Genomic DNA, 22,075 nt, shown 5'->3' on the forward strand with positions numbered 1-22,075 from the left:
CACCAGGCAGGAATCAGCAGATCTGGAATTTAGCAGCAGCTTCTAGCGGCTCTGCCACTCACTAGCCAAGGTCACTTCTCTGAGTCTCAGCATCTCTAGACCGTAGAGATGAGAAATGTAAATGGATTATCAGCAATGAAGGTTTTGAATGAGGAAGGGAGGCTCCTGTGACAAAAGGATTACTAGGGAGAAACCTGGAGATGTTCAAATATTTACTGAGTGTTGTGCTCCTGGGAATACAACAGTGAACAAGACAGCTCTGCACTCTTGGCGCACACACGCGCGCGCGAGCACACACACACACACACACACACACACACACACACACACACACACACCCCGTGCCTGCAAGGGGCAGGGCACAGCTTGGGAGAGTGGGGGAGGAACCTTTTATTGGAACAGACAAGAGCTCAGGCGCTGGCCTGTCCCGGATTGGACTGCCCGGTCTCAAATCGGCCAATTTGTGTGACCTTGGGCAAGTTACCTAGCCTCTCAGACTCTCCATCTTTACCACGAACATCATCGTTCTTCTTCCCAGGATTGGATTAAATTAAGTAAACCAACACATGTAATCACCTAGCAGGGTGCTTGGCATACTGTAGGTGCTCAATTGATGTTAGTATCCCCTATGAAGAGGTACAAATGTTAGGCTCCTCCCCTCGCCCCCCTACCAATAAAGACAACAGATTCCTGGCTTTCATTTTTAGCGGGGGGGAAAAAAGTATATAAATGCATACATGCTAGTTAAGCAAGAATGCAAACAATGCGGCCTGGGCCTGGATTCAGGTCAGGACTCCGCGCCAAAATGTTTCCCCCCACCCCCAGGGAATTTGGGCCCATGCCTCAGCGCGCTGCTCTGGCTGCCTCCGCACTGCACAAGAGCCACCCTCTCAGTTTGTTTCGCGGGCTGCTAGTCCCAGCGGGCGGCGGGCGACAGCAGGTGTGGCGGCCCCTTTAAGCAGCGAAGCCCGTGTTGTAATCGCCGCCTTGGGGACGGGTCCTTTCCGGGGGGTGGAGCCTGTGCATGTTGCAGCGGCCAACCGCAGCGCGGCATTTTCCGCGGGAGATCTGAATTTCGCGGCACGCAGTTTGGCGCTAAAAAAAAAAGAAGAAAAAAAAGAGGCAGAGAAAGGCTCGGGGACCAGAGAGCGAGGCGAGAGGGAGTCCGTGCAACCGGTCCCCCTCCGTGTCCGAGGGTATCGCGTCTCCAACGAGCCAGCGGGCACCCCAGAGACACCCCCCCCCCCGGAGCGGGCCGGACCCCAGGTGCCGAGGCCTTCCGGGGGCGCGGGGCCGCCCCGGGTCGCGGCCGCCCTCGGGGCGGGGCAGCCCCTGGCCGTGCCGCCGCCGCAGCCACCGGGCGATCTCCAAGCGGCGATCTCCAAGCGCCGCTCGGCTCGGCCGCGGGCCAGGAGGGGAGGGTCCGGCCTTGCCCCGCAGACGTCCATTGGCGGCTTCCCCTGGCCTCCGCGCCATGCCGCGGGCCGTGTGAGCCGGCGTGGGCTCGGGAGCCCGCAGGTGTCCGCGGGCGCGCCAGGCCCGGTTGGGGAGGGGGCGCTGCGCTCGTCATGCTGCAAGGGCCCCGAGCCCTAGCTCCCGCGGCTGGGCCGCCCCTCAAGGGGCTGCCCGCGATGAGCCCCACCGAGCTGTGGCCGACCGGCCTCAGCAGCCCCCAGCTCTGCCCGGCCACCACCACCTACTACACTACGCTGTACCCGCAGACTGTGCCTCCCGCTGCGGCGCCGCCGGGCACCTGCCTCGACGCCACCCCTCACGGACCCGAGAGCCAAGTTGTGCGATGCGTGCCGGCTGGCCGGCTGGCGGTAATGCTGGGGACCCCATCGCTTCCACCTACGCTTTTCCGGGTGTGGGAAAGGAGGGAGGGGCGCCTTGGACCCGGTTTGAGTGAAGCAGGTAGAGTTTGGGGAGGGACAAGGGGAGTTTTCGGCTTCCCGAACAACCATTGCCCCACATATCTGAGTATTTCATTTTCAGACTTGGGATGAAATAACCCCATCCATTGGAGTAAAGTGGAATGAGCACTGGATTGGGAGGGTGGAGACCCAACCCACTACCCCCAGTGCACTGTGTGACCTTGGGGAAGTCCGCAGAGCCAGCTTTGCCCACATTCATTCATTCATTCATTCATTGTTTGGCCCAGAAACCAGTACAAGACACCTGCTATTGTCCAGGTACAGAGCTTGGCCTGAGGATACTGTGGGGACTTTAAAACGGAGGGGAGGTCTCTCAGGTCCAGTCTGGCTTGGACAGACTCCAAATTTTCCATCCAGCCTACTCCTTCCCAATTATCTGCCCTAGGTCCTCCCCCAGGCCCAGTCTTCCCTTCCAGACAGCCAGTAGCAGGTGCAAGTTGGAGGCAGCCCCCTGGAGTTCTTGTTCAGAATGATTGTTCCCTCCTTAAGCCCCCAGGCGCATTGCCAGGGAGGGCCCGAACTGTGGTGGCACCAGGCGCAGGGTGTGTTTTGTGGGAGTGGAATTCCTGGAGCCCATGAGAATCGAAACAACTATAGGGTGGGGTTGGTGTGGGAACCGCTGTGAGGGAGTGGCATGGTGGTTGGGGAGCCTAGTTTCTGGTCCTGACAGCCACTAATTCACTGTGTGTCCTTGGACAAGTCTTGGCTCCAGTCTGGGCTTCAGTTTCCTTTTCTTGAAAATGTGTGTGTGCATGGTAGCTGTGGGGCTAACTCAGGTCACTTGCAGCTCCAGGTTCTGGGTTGTGGAAGCAGGCTCCAGGGAGCGGAGAGGGGCGTGTTGTAGGTTTGCTTAGTTGTGAGTGATGAATAAGTTCAGGGACAGGGATAAAATCACCCCCCACTGCCCTAGAGGCATCTGGTCAGACCCGTGTCAGACAGCAGGCACAGACCCCCAGCCATCTCTGGAGGCAGGCAGAGCCCCCACTCCCTGCTACTGGAATCATGCTTTGCCCATGCTCAAGGCTTTAAGCTCCCCAGAGCCCCTTCCTGCACAGTATTTTCAGCTAAGAGGAAGGAGTGCTGGTCCCATTTTACAGGTCAAGCAGCCAAGGATAACCAGGACTGAGGATCTATCTTGTGTTCAGCAGTTTACAGCCTAAAACAGTTTTGTACCCTGTGAAGTAGATGGTATTAGTAGCTTCATATTGCAGGGGGAAACTGAGGCTCAGAGAGGGGATGTGACCTGTCCAGGTCATACAGAGAGATGTATGACCCATAGGGCATTGATCATTAGTGTCTTCTCTGCAGCCTTGACTTTCCCCAGTGCTGCCTGTCTTAGGAGCTGGGTGCCCCCAGGAAAGGGGCTCAGTGGCGGGCGATATCCTCTGGCCAGCTGCCTTCAGGCGCTCAGGCGGAGTTTCAGTAACAGCTGTGGTTTTGAACTGCTTGCCTCCCTGAGAAGCCTGAGTGCATCTGTCTGTACCTCCCTCCCAGAGGGGCTCAGTGATCACAGCAAGAATGGCTCTCTTTTACTGAACGCCTCTCATGTGCCAGGCACTGCTTGGCACTCTTATTTGTTATCTCCTTCAAGAAGCCTGGGATGAGGCATCTTACAGATGAGGAAACTGAGCAGAGACGTGAAGTCACTTGTCCAAGTCATAAGCCAAGAAGTAAGAGAGTCTCCTTGCCTCAGACCACCCTAAAGGCAACCAGGCCCAGAGCTCCCTCTCCTGTCCGTCCCCAGATGCCCGTGCCCCCCACCCCCGTGGGCAGGCCTTGGCCCGCTGCTTACTCATTTCACCAGGGTGTGACCTGGAACAGCTCCAAACCCAACCCTGGGTGTGGCCACTTGCTTTGCGGCCAGGCTGCAAAGAGCAGGGTGAGCAGGATTTGTTGGGGAGCTGCTGTTTAAAGGGAACTCAGGCACTGCCCAGGGATGGCAACCAAGTTCAACTGCAGAATAAAGGCCAGAGCCCAGGTCTCCTGGCTCCCTGTCTAGCGCTCCTCCACTACCCTCTGGCGAAGGCTTGGGATGCTCTCGTTGAGTAACTGCTCCGGCCAGGCGCACGGTGGGATTCTGCACAGTTCTCCTTTCCTTTTCATTTGTCTGTATTTTTTAATTTTCCTCTGAGAACCATGAAAGAAAATGAACATTTTAATGAACAACCCTACAAGATGGGTCAGATGAGCATATGCAGGCTCAGGGAGGCCAGGCAGCGAATCCCAGGCTACTGAGTGGCAGAGCTGGGATCTGAAAGCCAGGCTCTCTGACACCTGCTCCTACCCTACCATCTAACTTAAGACTTGGGGCTCAGGGGAGACCTGGCTACACCCCCTGTGTGACCTTGGGCCTGACAGTTCCCCTCCTCCAAGCCCCAGTTCCCTCACCTAGGTACCTGTAAGGGAGTTGTGTCTGGTGGTCTCTGGCCCTCCCACCTCTGGGGCTGCCGGAGGAAGGAGCACTGCTCTTCTCCCTCCAGGTTGGCCGGGTGGGCTCAAATCCTAACCAGGCCTTTTAAGAAACAGCCAAAGGGGCTGCCTGAGAGGGTGCAGGGTAGAGCCACGCTGGCCTTTGCTCTCGGCACATCCCTTCTCTTTTCAGCTCCCCTCTGAACTTTCCCCTTGCTGGGGCCCCTGGCACTTGAGTGACAGCAGCTCCCCTGCGTGAGCAAAGCACTTTGCTGTCTCACTGAATCCTTGGCAGAGGCTGAGCAGATTATCCCCTTTTTACAGGTAAGGCTCAAGAGGTCAGCTGATTTCCCAGCTCACCAGCCTAGATGGGAACCCAGGCGGGTCTGACCTCAAGGCCTATGCTCAGCCTCTCCTTGGTCCTCATCCTCCTGGGCTTGTCCTCTGCCACCTCTGCTCCACAGGCGCAGGCCCATCCACGGGCTGACTTTTCTCTGGACAGTGCCCAAAGGTGTCAGGGAGATGTCCTTGGGTGGGGGACACTTTGCTGCTTAGGGACCCTTGGAGTACAGGATGAGGGTGAGGGAGAGTAAGAGAAGGGAGCAGGCTGGGTGTGTGTGAGTGAGTGTGTGTGTGTGTAAAGTGATGGGAGCAGGTGGGCATAGCCAGGCCTTGGCTCAAATTCTAGCAAATTCTGGGGCAATGTGTGTGGGATGGAGCTGAGGCAGCCTCGTCCTTGGCTTTGGAATCAGACAGACCTGGGTTTAAACTCTGGCTCTGTCCTTTGTCTGTGTGACCTTGGGCATGTGGCTTAACCTCTCTGAGTCTCCATTTCTCTCCTGCCAAGAGATAATGCCAATACTGCTATTGCAGGACTGATGAACATGTGATAGGCCCAGTACAGGTCCTCTGTTTAAGGTCCTCCCCTTCTCCCCACTCTGCAGGTAGTGAGGTTCTTCCTGTTGTGTTCTGTGAACTCAGCAGGGGCAGGCTCCTGGCAGGTGGGGTTGGGGAGATTCTGGGCTGCCCCACCTCTGCCTCAGGTGGAAGTCAGCCTGACTTCCCTTCCTCTCCCTGCCCTTGGCATCCCCTCTGAGGGGTGGATGAAGGATCCTGGGATGGACAACCTCTATCAGGACTGCTTAAGGCCTTGGAGCTCACCAAGTCTCAGTTCCTTTGGCTGTAAAGTGGGGATTCGTGGTGCTGGGAAGATTCAGTGAGGTGATGAATGTTGGGGCTTGGCCCAGGGCATGTGGCAGGTCTCAGCAAATGGTTGGGCCTTTCTCCAGAGACAAGATGAGACTAGAGCAGGTCACCTTCCCTAGAATTTAGAATCTCACCAGCTGGGAGGTTATAGGAGGAATATTCCAGAGAGACTTCAAGAGGAATGGATCATGTCCAGGTCTGGGTAGGGGTGGAGGAGAGGAGCATCATATCCAGGCTCCTCAAATCAGTCCAGGAAGACTTCCTGGAGGAGGCAGGAGGGGGAGGAGGGGAGCTGATAACAGGAAGAGCTGTCACCACCTCCCGCACCTGTCAGCCCAGCTGTGCTCAGCAGCGGTTAGAAGTCTCAGCCCTGCGAGCATGACCTCACCACCAAAGGTTAAAATAGGCCTCTGTATCCCAACCAGGGGAGGTGTGACTGGGGGAGGGGGAGAGGAAGGAAATGGGCTCAGTGACCCCCAGAAGGGTGTGTCAAAGAAGAAGCCAAGATTGGAAGGGACTCTGCATTTCCTGCACACCTACTGTGTGCTGAGCCACAGGCTGAGCACGTCACAGAAGTTATCTCCTTGAGTCCTTACAACAGCCCCTTGAGGGAGGTATTTTCTGCCCCATTTTACAGAGGAGGAAACTGAGGCTCCTAGATGTGGAGCATTTCCCCAGGTCACACGGTAAGCCCGCAAAGGAGCTGGGAGAGTCAAGCCTGGGGCTCTGACCTGTGCCCCAGTGCCCCAGTGCCCCAGCCCTGCCCCTGCCCAGCCCTACCCAGGAGAGAGGCCCCTTCCGGGCCAGCGCAGCCTCTGGGCCTAATTGGGGCCGGGTGGCAGTGGGGTGGAGAGGAACAGATGGGTCTGTGGTTTGATTTCCCCAGCAGGTGTTTCCCAAGCTTGGCGGGAACAGGGAGGGGGGGCAGGGGGACCTCAGCTGCTAGTCCTTAAGACACAGGGGAAGGATTCATTGTCTGCCCCTCTCAGCAAAGAAAGAATGGCAAATGGAGTCTATTCAGGAGGCCCTGGGGCCCTTGAGCTGGAGCCCAAACACAGTGGGGGGGGGGGGTGTTTGCACTGCTTCCCGATGTGGGCACCTCCCTGGGGTGTGGCACAGAGCCAGGAAGTCCCCTGGGCCTGGGCGGATGCCCAGCCCCACCCTGATAAGGGCCAGCTGTAGGGCTGTGATGGGCACACGGTCTGGCTGACCCAGCTGCTTCTGTAGGGGGGGCCTCTCCCCAGCCTGATGTGGTTTAGGCCCCACCCACTTCTTCCTCCCTGCATTATCTCCGGGGTGTGGGGGGGAGGAGGCAGATGTAGAAGTGACCTTGGGGCCTGTAATTAAGGAAGCCTGAGCTCTTGGCCAGACTAGCTATCGTAGGGTCTCAAGTGCCGGGGCTTCAGAGGATGGGAGTGTTGTGTGCCCCTCAGAAAACAGGACTTTCTTCCCCTGAAAGCTCACTTTTCAGGCCGCTGATATTTCCTCACCAAGTACAGTGATGTTTCACCAGGACTGGTGGTAAACTGAGGCAGGAGGTGGCTGCCGGTAGCCTCAGTACTTTGGCTCCAGGTCAGGGAAAGGCTGAGGAGGAATGATTCTCAAACTCTGCCTCTCTCTCCCTTCTCTCTCCAAGGCCAAAAGGAAGCTGGACCTGGAGGGAATCGGGAGGCCTGCGGTCCCTGAATTCCGGACTCCCAAGGGGAAGTGCATTAGAGTCGATGGCCTCCCCAGCCCCAAAAGTAAGCCGCACTGATGGGGCATCTAAGGGCAGGCTCAGGAGACTGGGGGTGGGGTGAGTGGGGGCAGAGGGCAGCAGCCCTGCCCAGATCATCAGGAGTAATATTTGTAGCACACTTCCCAGTTTACAAAACAGTTTCCCGTGCCTTCTCTTGCTGAATCCTGCCAGGTGGGTAAGATTATCCCCCTTTCACTGCTGAGGCCGCTTGAGACTCAGAGCGTGAGTGACTTCTTGCCCAAGGTCACATTGCCAGTAAGTGGAGTCAGGACTATAACCCACTCTTGCACAGCTTCTCCCGCACATACACCACTCCCATGATCTGAATGTGATGACCAACGTTTTATTGGGGAGCTTACTCTTTTTAAAACGTTTTTCTATTTAGTTCAATCTGACCTTTCCTACAAGAGAATCTGGCTCAGAGACGAGTGGGGGCTAACCAGGGTCATGCAGACAGAGAGCTAAGTAAGAGATTCAAAGGGGAGTGAAGCTTGGATTCATCCAACCCATGCTACCTCAGAGGTTTCTCAGATCCGGAGGCTGCCCAGGTGGTGACTTCCTAAAGCTAAGTTGAAGGGAATTTCTGCCGCTTGATATTTTCAGACAATATTCTGGTTAGAGCGGGAGTTAGCAACTGGGTTAGGGAGGAATACTAATTGGGGGGTCAGAGACTTAATGAAGAAGGTATGTGACTGGGTGGGAAGCGTGAGGGTCAGGAATTTGGGGGTCTGGGCAGGGCTCTGCCCTGACCTGACTGGTCACTCCTCTTCTGTGAACCTTAGTTGTCTCATCTGTAAAACGTGGTACAGTTAGATCAGGAAGGGCAAGAAAGCTTCCTCCAATTGATTGGTAGAGGCTGCCCAGAGCTCTTTATTGAAGGATCCTAGGTGCACTAATCAATTAGTAATGTCTGCCATGGATGCAAAACTTGACAAAACAGTCTATTTGCCAAATGCTTGCCATCTGTATTTTAACAGATTTGAAAGTCCCCTGCCAGAGGAATCTGAGACTCTCTAAAACTCAGTTTCCAGAACTAGGTTGGCCACTAACTTGCTATATGACTTGCAAGTCACTTGATTGCAAAAGTCCTCTTGTGGTTTAAGATGCTGCAGCTGAGATGTGGTCTTGTGACACTGACCTCATTAAGAAAGGGACCTTTTTCATGAACCTTCCCCATTTGATGTTATAGGACTGATTCCTCTCAGATAATCATTGGGCTACACATGGAAAGAAAAAGCACATCTATAAAAATGTTCTTGAATCCAAGCTCATCATTCCCTCCTTACTCTAATTCCAAATTCCTGACGTAACTGGCAGGATAGGGTAATGGTTAAGAAGGAAGACTCCGGAGGCAGACTGCCTGGATTTAAATCCCAGCTTTGCCACTTTCTAGCTGAGGAAGTTACTTAACCTGTCCACCTCAGTATTCTCATCTATAAAATGGGGATAATTGTACACCAACTTTATAGAGTGTGGTAACGATTAAATGTGTTGTATATGGAAAGTGCTTAGAACAGTGACCTACACACGGTAAGCATTATTGTTGGTGGTGGTGTTGGTATGGCTGCCTGAAGCCGTGGTGGAAGGGTGCTCTGAACCAGGAGTTAAGATGCTCGGTTTCCAGTCCTGACACTGCCCCTGACTGTGAGACCCTAAGCAAGTCCCTTTCCCTCTCTAGGAATCAGGTTCCCTGTTTGGACAATGGTGGTGAATGACCCCTGTCTCACAGTGCTCCATAAACTGGAAAGGGGGTGGTACTTCATGGGTCCAACTCAATGGAGGAGGTTTCCCAGACTGGCCCTCTCTGAGCAGTGACCGGGCCCCTCTCCTCCTCAGCCCCCAAGTCCCCAGGCGAAAAGACTCGGTATGACACGTCACTGGGGCTTCTCACCAAGAAGTTCATTTACCTCCTGAGTGAGTCCGAGGATGGGGTCCTGGACCTGAACTGGGCTGCTGAGGTGCTGGATGTGCAGAAGCGGCGCATCTATGACATCACCAACGTGCTGGAGGGCATCCAGCTCATCCGCAAGAAGGCCAAGAACAACATCCAGTGGGTGTGAGTGCCTGGGGCAGGGCTGAGAGCAACATCCAATGGGCACACGTGCTGGGGGCGGACCAAGAGCAACATCCAATAGGCTTACATTCTGGGGGCGGAGCTAACGTATTTAAGAGGCAGTGGAGGAGCAGGTGTACCTGCTGGAGTAATGTTAGGAGAGCGTGGCAGAGGCAGGATGGAGGATGATTTCTGGGGTGTGTAACGGCTTCAGAGGATCCCAAGATTCCTCTTTTCTAGCTTAGGAAAGTCCCCTGGGAGCTGAGCGGTAGTAACCCAGACTCCTTCCAGCTCTGAGATGTAAGTAGTCCAGACTCCCTTCCTCACTTCTAGACACACAGTCTGAAAGAGCAGGCCTGCGAGCCGCGGCATGCACCATGGGAGAACCCAGGCAGAGGAGTCAGGACGGAGGTCACTCCAGCTCCTGCCGTTTAGGGGAGCCTGGGGCATAGGGTGGACAGAGTTGAAAGCCACGCAAAAGTGGAGTCAGGCCTGACTTGTTTCTTTTCCCTAGCCCAACACCTAAACCTCAAGTTCCAATCCCTGGCAGCTCCCTGGGAGCTAGGCAGGAGCACTGGTTTGCACAACCCAGGGGGCACGGCGTAGACCACGTGAATGGCCTCATCCTGGAGTTTTGCCCACACCATCTGTGCGGCTTTACACGGCAGCCCTGGGGTTGGGGTCCCTGGATGTGGACTGAGACTGATACTGCGGGGCTGCTCTGTTCCCAGAGGCAGGGGAATGTTTGAAGACCCCACCCGGCCTGGGAAGCAGCAGCAGCTGGGGCAGGAGCTGAAGGAGCTGAAGAGCATGGAGCAGGCCTTGGACCAGCTCATACAGAGCTGCTCTCTGAGCTTCAAGCACCTGACCGAGGACAAGGCCAACAAGAGATATCCTCTTTGGCTGGGGGGAAGGAGGCAGGCAGCAGGGACCTGTTGCATGCTTGCATTTATTCAGAGTTGATGTGGTACTTCCCTGCAGGGGCTAACTCACCCTGGGGTCTGGTATATCTGCTTCTTCCTTCCTTCATGGCTTTTCCTCTTGAGTCTGTTGGAGTTCTCATTACAAAAATAAGACAAATACGTTTTTTTAGATATGGAAAATGGAGAAAAGAAAGAGCTGCTGCCTTAACACAGCCATTGTTCCTTAACTATGTACAGGGCGTGTGTTAGTCTGCGGCCACTGTACATAACATTTTATATCTTGCCTTTCTCCACTTAGTATATTACCATAGACTTTTTATATTGTTATATGTCCTTCCCAACTATTCGATTGATCCACATGAAATTGCTGATATTGGACCATCTTTTACCTACAAAAACAGCAATTTCATATGGTTTAAACTCATTTTATTTGGTTTGAGAATGTCCTGCTCAGACTATACTCTGGCTTATTGATAAGGCCTAGAATGGACATTTAGGTCGATTCTAGATCTCTGCTTTCGTAAAGCAACATTGTGATGAATATTTTTGTGTATAGAACATTTTCCCAAATTTTTTACTTATTTCCCTAGGTTGGATTCCTAGGATCGAAACAATGAGGTCAAAGAGCATGGACTTTGCTAAGGCTTTTCAAACATTTTTCCCAAATGGTTTCACCATCTAATTGGTTTTCGGATCTGACCTTGTATTTTTGGAAGGATGCTAGGTGTGAGAAATATAAAGAAATAAGATATGTCTTCCTGCCTTCTCAGAGCTAATGATCTAGTTTGAGACATGAAGATTTTATGTAAAAAGCTGATATAATGCAGCAATTTTTTTAATGGTTTATACCCCTATTTGCTTTCCAAAGGGATCCAAAGTAGCTTATGACTTTAAAAGAACAGGTTACAGTTTTTGGTTATTTCTAAGCTGTGTAAGGAGTGCGAAAGATATTCAGAGGCTTAGGATAGGTGGGGGTTTGAATTTTGACCAGTCACTTCTCTTGACTCTCTTGCCCCTACACTGGCCTATGTGACTTACCAGGACATCCGTGCTGTTGGCAACTTTAAGGAACAGACAGTGATCGCTGTCAAGGCCCCTCCGCAGACAAGACTGGAAGTGCCCGACAGGAACGAGGTGAGAGGGGAAGCATTGGGTGGAGAGCAGGGTTAGGAGGGTCCTGGGCAGCTGTGCAGGCTCTGTCCCTGGCACTGCCCAGCCCCAAGCTTCCCAGGTCCATTCTGGTGCCCATGGCAAGATTGGTGGTCTCTGAGCTGGGGCAGAAATGGCAGAAGCTGGAAATGATAACAAGCATCAGGTTCTGGCCTGAGAAAATCTCTGTTCCTGGTTTCTTTCTGTGTCCCCCCAGCCCCTGCGTTCCTGCAAACACACACTTGTGTACCCACACACAGCGGTGTTAGTACTTACAATAATCCTTTCATGTGAACCATGCTCTCCTACGTTGAAGACCAAAATTCTTAACACTTCCTACAAGGCCCCCTGTGCTCTGACCTCACCAACCCCCATCGCATGCTGCCCCTTTCTGTCTTTGCTTCAGCCACACTGACCTGCCTGCAGTTTCTCCACCACACTAAGCTTGTCCCCAATACAAGACCTTCACACATGCTGTTCCCTCCAGCTGAAATGCTCTTCCCTTTATCTGCCTGGTTTACTCCTATGCATCCTACAGGTCTCAACTTGAATATCACTTCCTCAAGGAAGCTTTCCCAGATTACCCCCAGACTTCATAACCGCCTTGCTTTCTACCACACTTAACCTCCGTTTGCTGGGATATATTGGTGATTACATGATTATGTTCAGCTTTGTCTATTAGTCTGTGGGCTCCCTAAGAACATACTCCACTCACGTGGTACCCCCAGCCCAGAGCCAGACACGTAATACAGGCTCGAGAATTAATTTGTTTAATGGAAGAACATTAAGATAAATGAGGCCCCACCCCTGCCTTGGAGGAGCTCAGGCCCTAGTGGGAAAAAGACCCCAGCAAGCAGTGATGCTGTCATTCATAGACCGAAGATGTGCTTTCAGGGCCCAGAGAAACGACAGTTGGAGGAAGAGGCCACAGGTGGTGACAGTTAAACTGGGTCCTAAAGAATGAGTAGGACTTTTGCCAGGTGACGTGGGGGTGGGTGGAGGGGACTGCGTGAGCACAGGCATGGAGACTGGAGCGCATGGGGAAGGGCGTGTGTGCACTCAGTTGTGGCTCAAGCTGCGGGTCTGTGGTAGGGAAGAGGCAGGGCTGCGAAGGCCAAGTATCAGGACTCTTGGTTACTAGTAACAGAAAGCCGAGTCCAACTGGCTTAAGTGAGGGGGGTGGCAGGGAGAAGCTAAGTGACAGGTCCGGGGGAAGATTTGGAGATTGCAGGCAACGCTGGATGCAGGGGCTCGAACTATGAGTTTAAGTCTGCCTCTCGCTCTCCGTCTCTCCCTCTGCCGTTCTCTTTGCTGACTCCATTCCCAGGCGGGCTCTCCCCTTGCCGTGGCAAAGATAGCTTTTGTGACACCGGCTCAGCACCCCCAATGGGAGGGAGCTTCCATTTCCCACACGTCCTGAGCCAGATGCTGATCGGACTGACCTGAGTCATGTGCCACCCTGAACCCCGGTCACCGTCACTCTGACTCCCAGCCTGCATCCCAAGCTCACCCATTGGAGTTGGAGAAGGGTGCTGCCCCTGCCCCCCAAAACTATATGACCCGAGAGTGGGGGAGGAGTGACTTCCCAAAGGGAAATCAAGGTATTCTCCCTAAAAGAAGGGACCTGGGGGCCAGACAGGCAACAAAGCAGATGTCCACAGGCCAGAGGGGCAGCCCCGGGGCCCAGCTCAGGAGCTGAGCTTCCTCTCATGGACGGTGGGAGCCACGTGTGTCCGTCCATATTCACTGACCCATGAGTAAGTGTCCAGCTGCCCAGAGCCATGACCTGGCTTCTCTTCCTCCTCCAGGAGAACCTGCAGATATATCTGAAGAGCACGCAGGGGCCCATCGAAGTCTACCTGTGCCCAGAGGAGGTGCAGGAGCCAGACAGTCCTGCCAAGGAGCCCCTCCCCTCCACCTCCACCCCCAGCCCTGACTCCGCTCAGCCCAGCAGCAGCACCAACCCTGGGATCCCGGAACTCGCGGCATCCCCAGGTAGGGCTCTGTCCAGAGGGATAGGAGGTGGGGAGAGCAACCAGCCTTACGGTTTCTCCTTCCACGTCAACATTCGTTGGATGCCTACCTTCTGCCCAGCAGCAGCGGGTACAGCCCTTCTTCCCCACATGTGTGCCTCACACTTTACACTCTATAAAGCACATGTGCATTTCTTGTCTCACTGGCAGGCTGATGCTGCTCTGGGGCAGAGTGGGGCCTGGGTTTGAAGCCCACTTCTTCCCTTTACCAGCTGTGTGACCTTAGACAAGTTACTTAACCTCTCTTTGCCTCAATTTCCTCATCTGTAAGTTGGGCATAGTAATGAATAGTATCTACTTCATAGGTTGTTGTGAGAACGAAATGAGTTAATATAGGGAAGCTCTTAGAAGGTGCCTGGCAGTAACTGTTCGCTGTTATTACCATCATTACCGCCACTGCCGCGAGTCCTGCTGCTTCCATGACGACTGCTCAACAAGCCCACAGTAAATGGAAACTATAGGTGTTTTGAGGAAGGCTCAACACTTTCTTGGGAGATAATAATGGGGTTTTTTGAACCACGACTGTACCAGCCACATCCATTTTCACATGACTCCCAGCAGTTCTTGGGGTGAGTTCTCTTATTGCCAGTCTAGAGATAACTGAACTGAGCAGAGAGGTGACATGACTTGCCCGAGGTCTCCCAGCAGGGAGGACACAGAGCTGTGTCTTGAACGTCGGTCTCCACACTCCTGGCCCAGTGCTTTCTCCACAAGGCACAGAACAAATCAAGGAAGGGACCCCGGCTGGGGGTGGACGGTACAGCTAAAAGATAGCTATGCCCGGCAGGAAGGAGCATGAGCCCGTCGCAAGGGAGCAGAGGCAGGAGAGGTCCCTGAGGGCTTCCCAGGGAGGGCGGGAGTCTGGAAGGAATAGAAATGGGAGCCGGTAAAGGCCCCTCCCCCAGAATGGTTTTTGCCATTTACTGGGGTCACACATCAGGTCAGACCAGCAGGCTCCTTCCAGACCTTGTAGGCCCATGTCCCACTTCCTGTTTTCTTAGCGGTAGAATTCCCTTAGTAGAACCCTAGCGTTTAAACAAACACAGAGCTAGAACTGGTCTGATGGAGGAGGTTTGGTGGGGGGGTTCTACAGAACACAGGTTGGATTCCATTTCTTTAACTCATAGGTTGACAAAGTATTGCCTGCAGGCCAAATCTGGCCTGTTTTTGTATGAGCCATGAGCTAAGAATGGTTTTCATATTTTTAAAGAGTTGTAGGGGAAGAAAAAAAAGAAAGTGACCATTTGACAGAGACCACACCTGTCCTGCAAAGCCTAAAACACTATCCAGCCCTTTACTGGAGTTTGCTGGACCCTAATATAACTCAACCCTTCATTTTACACATAAGTAAACTGAGGACCAGAGAGGGCAAATGACTTCCCCAAGGTCACACAGCAAGTTGGTGCTAGAGCTTGGGAAAGAGCCCAGACTCCTCTTCTTTAGTGATCTCACCTGTGTCCTGGCCTCATCCAGAGACCAGGGCTTCTCCCTGTACAGCCATCTGTTCCTCTGGGCACCTCCCAGTGCCTATCTGCCCCTCCAGACCTGTGCCCCACCCTATTCTCCCTCCTCCTGCACTCTGCCTTCTCGCTCTGCTGTCAACATGTGCACGGCTCTCCAAAGTTAGAACCACTTTCACTTTGGTTGTCCTCTGAGACCTTGGGCGGAGGGGGGCACCCTGCCACGTAAGCGAGGGCGAGATTTTTACCTCGGTTGTACAGATTGAGAGTGTGAGGCCCGAAAGGAGTAGAGGCGTGCAGAGCAGTTGCTGGTGAAAGCACAGAAGCCGGCTCTGTGCCAGGGTCCAGGCCATGGCTGCCCCCTCCACCCTCACCATGTGGCCTCTTAGTGTTGTCCCTGCTGAAGGGAGCAGGAGGAAGTTTTCTGGAAGGTGTGCACACACCCACACACACCCCCATGTTCTGGCCTGAAGCAGAGTCATTGTGAGGTGTGGGTGCAGGGGCCACGCCCAATGAAGAGCCTAGTACAGTCTTGAGACCCGGTTCTGTCCCTCGTGCTGACATCACCAGGGGGATTGCTAACCCTTTGGGGCCTCAGTTTCCCTCATCTGTAATGGAAGGGGTTTGAACAAGAGTCATCTCTGACATCCCTCCAGGCGCTGACATTCCGAGGTAAACCTAAACGTGGTCGACGGGGCAGGAGTGGAAATTGGGGGACTCGATTTGAGTCTGCACCTCACCCCCTATGACCTGGTGACTGTAGGCGAGTCCTTTAACCCCTCCAAGCCCCTGTCCCCACATGTCTAACACAGGGACACTTGAAACTCCCTCATGATTAGGGGATGGGTTTTAGGAGATGATACAGTGTGAATATGATTTTTTAAAAAGCTTATGTGAACTGAGCACCTACTATGTGTGGTTTTGGAGATACGGAAGTGAATACAGGCTATTCAGAGTGCGCTGGAGACACTGATATTATAAAGGGCAGTTTTCTTCTGGATGTGATCAATGGCGAGAGAGAGAGCAAGGTCCAGCCTGTAGCAGAGGCAGTCATGTGTGTTATCTGTTACTGCTTCCAGCAACTCAAGAAGGTGGATCCTTATTTTTCCTTGTGTGAAAAAATGTGGCACTGGGTCCTATAGCCAGTGAGAGGTGGGGCTGGGGTCTGAGCCCTCGTCCTCCGTGCTCCCAAGCCAGGCCTCTTACTATAACAGCTGCACACCTCTGCAGTGCACTGAACAAACATTCGATTTTTTTTCATTCAAATACATTTAATTGACTTCTTTGAGCCTCAGTTTCCTTATCTGTAAATAGGGTTAACAGCATTGCTGCTTGAGTGTCCTTAGGAGCAGAGCCAGGCCCCAGTAAGCCCTTGGTAAATAGGAGCCATTCTTATTATAGACAAGGGCGTGCAGGCCCAACGTGGGGTTTCTGCAGACCAGCTGCTCTTTACCTGCACGTACCTTTTAATCCTCTCAACAGCCCTGTGAGGTGGGTATAATCATCATGCCCATTTTAGAAGTGAGGAAACAGAGGCTCATGCACATTAAGTCACTTGCCCACAGTTACACACCTAGTAAGAGGTTGACCAGGCGGTCTGGCATACTACACAGTTGCATTTTCAAACGATGCTTGGTTGGGGTTTAGGGAATGACTCAAATGGTGAGACTGTGGGCATCAGGATTTATGTGGCAGGGGATTTCCAGTTCCCTGTTCCACATCCCTGTAGGAAACCACCTTCTTACCTCTGAGTACAAACGAGCTTAGTGTTCTGAAGAATAGCTGCTGGCCAGTGAGGCTGGCGAGGTTGAGTGTGAGCTGTGGGGGAAGGTGGGAGAGGGAGGAGAAAGGCAGGCAGGGGCCAGGTCACACAGGGCTTCCCCAGCCCTGGTTGGAACTTGGATTTTATTCTAAGCCATGTTTAAGTCAGCGCACAGACTGCAAGGGGCAGGAGTAGAAGCAAGGTGACTCCTTGGTAAGGTGGCTCCCGCTGTGGCCTTGGTGAGAGAGGAGGGGGAGGACCAGGACCACAGCAGGGCAACTAAAGAGAATTGGGCAGCATGGAGAATTCATTTGGTTGTGGAGCTGGCCACACCTGGATTGAACGCAGGGGAAATGGCAGGGTTACAGTGATTCTTGGGCCTTTTGGCCGAGGCAGCTGAGTGAGTAGTGGTTCATTAATTGTGATAGGGAGACGAGGGGAGACGCAGGTTTAGGGGAAGACCAGGAGTTTGGTTTTGACATGCTGAGTTCTGATGTAGCTTAGACATCCAACTAGAGATGTTACAGGAGGAGTCATGCCGGAGCCCAGAGCTCGGGAGGATGTCCTTGCCAGAGGTGAGCACTTGGGAGCAGTAGGTCTAGGGATTTAAAGCCACAGGGCTAGCTGAGCTCTCCTGGGGAGGAGCAAGCCAGAGGAGAGAAGAATCTGAGGATGGAGGCCTGGGGCCTTCAGGGTTTAGTCGGGAAGAGGAGGAGGATCCAGCAAAGGAGACCAAGGAGAAGCAGCCAAAGAGGTTAGAAGAAAACCAGGAGAAGCTAGTGCATCTGAAGCCAAGTGAGGAAGATGTTTCAAGAAGGTTTAAACAACTGCATCAGATTCTGCTGGAAGGTCAAATAAGATGAGGCCAGAGAACCGATCTCTGGATTTAGGAACATGGAGGTCACGGGCTCAGTGGCATGGTGGGGACAGGCCCCAGGTTGGAGTGGGATGAAGAGTGAACAGTGGTGGGGAAGGAGAGAGTATGCACAGGCAACTCTTGGGAAATTTTACTATGAGAGGGAGCAGTGAAATGGGCTGGTAATTGGAGTCATAGGGCCAGGGGAGGATGCTTTCTAAAGACAGGAGTTATTCGAGTATGTCTGTGTTGATAGGAGTGACATAGTAGAGTGAGAGAAATTGATGATGCAGGAGAAAGAGAAGATGATTTCGGGGGCAAGGGCCTTGATGGTGAAAGGGGGTAGGGTTGAGTGTAGAAGCCGAGGGTGGGTTTTGAGAGCAGGAGACCCCACCCACTGAGAGGAGAGGGGAGAGAGGATGGGAGAATGAGGGTGGTTGCTGGGGCTGGTGCTGGGGAAGGGAGGGTGTCCCTGTGCCATTAGGTGTGGGGTAGAGTAGGAGAGAGGAGAAGGGTGCACAGTCATCCAGAGAACCGGAAGGCTATTCTTGTGCTCTGAGGTCTGACCAGAGGCTTTTGGGCACCAGGGCCAGGCATAACCCTTGTCTATTTGTCTCCAGCACCAGCGTTGACTCCCCAGCAGGTGCCACCACCACCACCCCTTGTCCCCCTGGAGGCCACTGACAGCATGCTGGAGCTGCCACACCCACTTCTACAGCAGACCGAGGACCAGTTCCTGTCCCCGACCCTTCCGGGCAGCTCCCCTCTGATCAGCTTCTCCCCGTCCTTGGACCAGGACGACTATTTGTGGGGTCTGGACGGGGGTGAGGGCATCAGTGACCTCTTTGACTCCTATGACTTTGGGGACCTGCTGATTAATTGAGTGGCCCTGCCTGTCCCAGCAGCCCTGCCCATCTCTACCTCCTCACAGACAGACTGACAGGTCTCTGCCTGCATGGGGACATTGGACACGAGGTGCTGCCCTCAGGACGTGGGGGTCTCCTCCTCTCCTTTCCTAGCCCCCTGCTGGCTGAAGCATCTGGGGGGGATGTGGAGGATACAGGTGAGATGTGTATCAGGGGTTGGGTCCTGACCTTCCTGATGGAAGCTGGGCCTGGAAAGGCCCATCCAGTCTTCTGACCTCTGACCCCTCTGATGTGAAGGGCCCCAGGTGAAGTGACCAGGTCCAAGGAAAGGTCCTGGCACCGCTTTTTGAGGGGTAATTAGGACCCTCAATTTATCAAGAAGCACTTAATACCTTTGTATTTATTTCAGGTTGAGTTTTGTTGGTTTGTCTTCTCTGAGTTTTAGCAGGGAGATTGTTCTAGTTTCTAGTAAGACTTCTCCTCAGACAGACCCAGCACTGTCTACTGTCCAAGGGCAGGCCTAGGCCTGGCGAGGCCAACTCTGATTTCCCTGCAGTGATTGGGGGCTGGGTCTCTGAGGGGCCGTCTAGTTGGCTGGAATGATAATTGCACTTAGGCCTCATAGTTCTGTCAGCGTCAGCGGCCGCGGCTGCAGGCCCTCTGGCCTCTCCTCCTGCTCTCAGCCCGACGTCTCCAGCTGAGGTGCCAGCCTCGGGTTCCTGGTCTCCTCTGTCCCAGAGATGGTTCCAGGGGGCCGTCCCAGTGCACGCAGCATTGAGGCTCCTGAGGAAACAGGAACAGCCAGTTAAGGAGACCCCCTTCCTGTGGAATTCCTTACCTCTCCCCTTAGAATGTAACAAACATCCTCCAGGGAGTCAGCAGAGAAGAGCTCCTGTGGAAGGACGGGCAGGAATGTGGAAGCAGCTGTAAGAGCCGCCGCGGGCACCTGTCCTCCGTTTCTGCCTCTCTCAGGGGCTGTTGTACACTGATGACCTGGGAGGCAGAAGCAACTCCACCACAGGGAGGGGTGAGATGAAAACAAGAAACTGCCAGAAAGCACCCCCTCTGGTAACTGCCAGTATTGTCCTCCCATTCCCTGGAAGGATTTTTTTTGCCACGTTTGTTGAAGGGGGTGATTCTTTAAGGACCTCCCCTACCCTCCAGCTCTCCAGAGACCCCCAGGGACAGAGGTAACCAGGGCTTGATGGCACGTTGCCTCCTTTTGTCACAGGAATGCTGAAGGGGTGACAGGGAGGGGTCTTCATTGCAGACCAGAACTTGGCAGCTAATGGGGAGATGGGTTCATGTTACCTCTTCAGGCTTGGGGTCCTGAGAAGGTCTTTGGGCCTCACCCTATCCTCCAGAGGCTTGACCATCCCCCATTGTCCCTGTAGCCCAGCTGGGTGTGCGGGGGTCAGCTCTCCTCACCCGCCCAAACTGGGGTGGGGGTGCTCTGGGCTGAACCAAGGCTGTGCCTTCTGGACAGAGGCCGCCAGGGTGGTGGTCTCAGAGGCCCACCACCCACCCTCAGGGAGCTAGGTTTCCTCAGGGGCTCAGCTGGGCAGCACTTTTTTTTTTTTAAGTTTGTAGCATTAAGTTGATTGAAAATATGAAGTTGGCCTCATAGGATGCTCCTGAGCTGACCAACTGGCAGCTAAGGTTTGAGAGGTGGGCTTCTTTGGGGGCGGGGTCCGATGTGAGCTAATGCCCAGCTGGGGACAGTGGTGCCTTGATATTTGCTCAACTAGCTGGGCCCCCAAATTAGCACCCTTTCAGGTATGGTCAGCATGTCACAGATGCCCTACTCTATAGACAGGGCTAATTTTGTATGATTTACGGAAATGCCTTTCATCTCCCTTTCCCAAATACTCACAAGGGTCTTATCAGAAGCCTGTTTTGAATCCCAACATGCCCAGGGCCAAGGGACCACCTTGGCCCTTGGGCGGGGGCAGGAGGTGCTGCCTGGGGTCTGGTTTGGGGCATGTGGGGATGGCATTGCTATTCTGAGGTCTCCACTGGGCTGCCATTTAGTGATGCACCATCTCTGAGGACAGAGATGTTTGACTTCCATGCCTTGGGCTGCCTAGAGCTTTCCCCTGGAAAAGAGAAAACAGGAGAGGCCTGCAGGACCCACCGGGAATGAGTTTAATGGTGAAATCTGGCCAGAATTCAAGCTCATTCCCCAAATGCCCAGCCATAGGGTTGGACAGAGGGGCTGCCCCTTGGGCCCATGGCCTGTATCCTGAGCAGCTGCCCTGCCCCCTCATACGCTGTCCTCTCCACACCCTGCCTGGCCCGGGAGCTAAACCACCCAGGCCAAGCCTCAGGCTCGGGGTGGGAAACAAGCTCATACCTCTTTCTTGCCAGTGACACTTGAAACCTCCCATGTTCCAAGTGCTTTAAGAATGCGTTTTGAGTGGTATTTCCTTTGGGGGGCAGAGAAACTTTAAAACTAGGGCAGAAGAAAAGCCAGTTTTTTCTGAGGTATGTTATTTCTGCTAGGAAATTTCCCAGTCCCACCAGCGGCCCCCAAGTGACCTGTGTTCCCAGGGGCATCCAAGGCTCAGGGTCTCCAGAGAACCCAATAGCATTAAATTGTTCAGTAGAGTTGGAGATTTGGAGATGTCTTAAGACCAGGGACATGCTCCCGTGTCCCCTCCCGTTAAAAGTGTTAGCTAGACCAGAGTGGTGTCCCTTCTCCACGGCAAGGCTGTGGTCTGACTAGTGTGGCTGTAGGGAAGAAGAGGGAGGTGGGGAAGCTCGTATAACTGGCTCTAGGATGGTTTTGACTTATTTTCCTCTCCCCAAGTGTTCTCAGCTTCAGTTCTGCACAGAGTTTAGAGTTTGTAGTGAAAGAGTTTGGGTGTTTCTGCATCCGAGCATTGTGTGGCTTCGTGCATTTGAAGTGAAAGCTTTTGGGGTTGTTTGCAAGCAGTTTTCTCGTTCTCATCATTGTGTCCCGTGGCCCCCAACTCATCCTGGGACCCTGTTCTCCCACGAGGACCCTCGGTGACCAGAAGCCTGGCCAGCCTACTGGCTCCTGGGTAAGTGAAGAAGCCTTGTAGGTGGCACACGTGTCTCAAGGGTGAGTGGGCCCTGTGCTGGGACTCTGTACGGGTCACTTACCTCTGGCCTGGTTTCGCCCTGGGTCCTGCCTTGATGAGCACCATGTAAACCTCCTCGTGTTGTGATAATCGGGCATTAAACTGCAACTCTGGGCGCCTTGTTTCTGTTGTGCTTTCTGAAGGTTACCAAGTGTGGGTCTGGTCCTCCCAGCTTGGGGGTGGGGACTATCCTGACCAACTGGCTGATTTCTCCCCAGAAACAGCCTCCCTTTCCCACATTGGTTTATTACCACGCCCGAAATCTCCCCATTAAGACACTGAAAAGTTAGCCGCCCCTAAAATCTAAAATGTGAGCACCTGCCCTGCTCTGCCTCCATCACCTCCCACCTGGGCTGTTTCAACAGCTTCCTTAATATTCTCGCTGCCACGCAGTCTCCATCCCATCCTCTACATCAGTGGTTCTCAATGTGTGGTCCTCGCTGAGAACTTGTGAGAAATGCATATTGTCAGGCCCCACCCCAGACCTTCTGAATAAGAAACTCAGGGGATGGGACCCAGAATCTGTCTTAATGAGCCCTCCTGGTGATTGTAATGCAGCTGAAGTTAGAGAACCCGTGCCCT

The 22,075-nt window shown here is 53.7% G+C and overlaps 1 protein-coding gene across 1 annotated transcript; it reads left to right on the top strand.

Moving 5' to 3' along the window:
- Positions 1 to 1,069: 1,069 nt before the first annotated feature.
- Positions 1,070 to 21,603, top strand: E2F2 (E2F transcription factor 2). The gene is made up of 7 exons (XM_004425715.3): positions 1,070 to 1,823; positions 7,186 to 7,291; positions 9,124 to 9,343; positions 10,072 to 10,230; positions 11,283 to 11,397; positions 13,221 to 13,407; positions 18,144 to 21,603. Exons 1-7 carry the CDS (start codon positions 1,569 to 1,571, stop codon positions 18,404 to 18,406), a joined length of 1,305 nt encoding a protein of 434 aa, XP_004425772.1. The 5' UTR covers positions 1,070 to 1,568; the 3' UTR covers positions 18,407 to 21,603.
- Positions 21,604 to 22,075: the final 472 nt, after the last annotated feature.

The sequence above is a fragment of the Ceratotherium simum genome, chromosome 22 (genome assembly GCF_057802395.1).
Source record: "Ceratotherium simum simum isolate JZ-2026a chromosome 22, ASM5780239v1, whole genome shotgun sequence".
NCBI lineage: Eukaryota > Metazoa > Chordata > Mammalia > Perissodactyla > Rhinocerotidae > Ceratotherium > Ceratotherium simum.

What these genes read in the sequence shown, in the direction of transcription:
- E2F2 (XM_004425715.3), top strand. Translation starts at nt 1,569, where the DNA reads ATGCTGCAAGGGCCCCGAGCCCTAGCTCCCGCGGCTGGGCCGCCCCTC. An exon ending in AAGAACAACATCCAGTGGGT is followed by an intron (nt 9,344 to 10,071) that starts GTGAGTGCCTGG and finishes CTCTGTTCCCAG; the next exon opens with AGGCAGGGGAATGTTTGAAG. An exon ending in GAGGACAAGGCCAACAAGAG is followed by an intron (nt 10,231 to 11,282) that starts ATATCCTCTTTG and finishes TCTTGCCCCTAC; the next exon opens with ACTGGCCTATGTGACTTACC.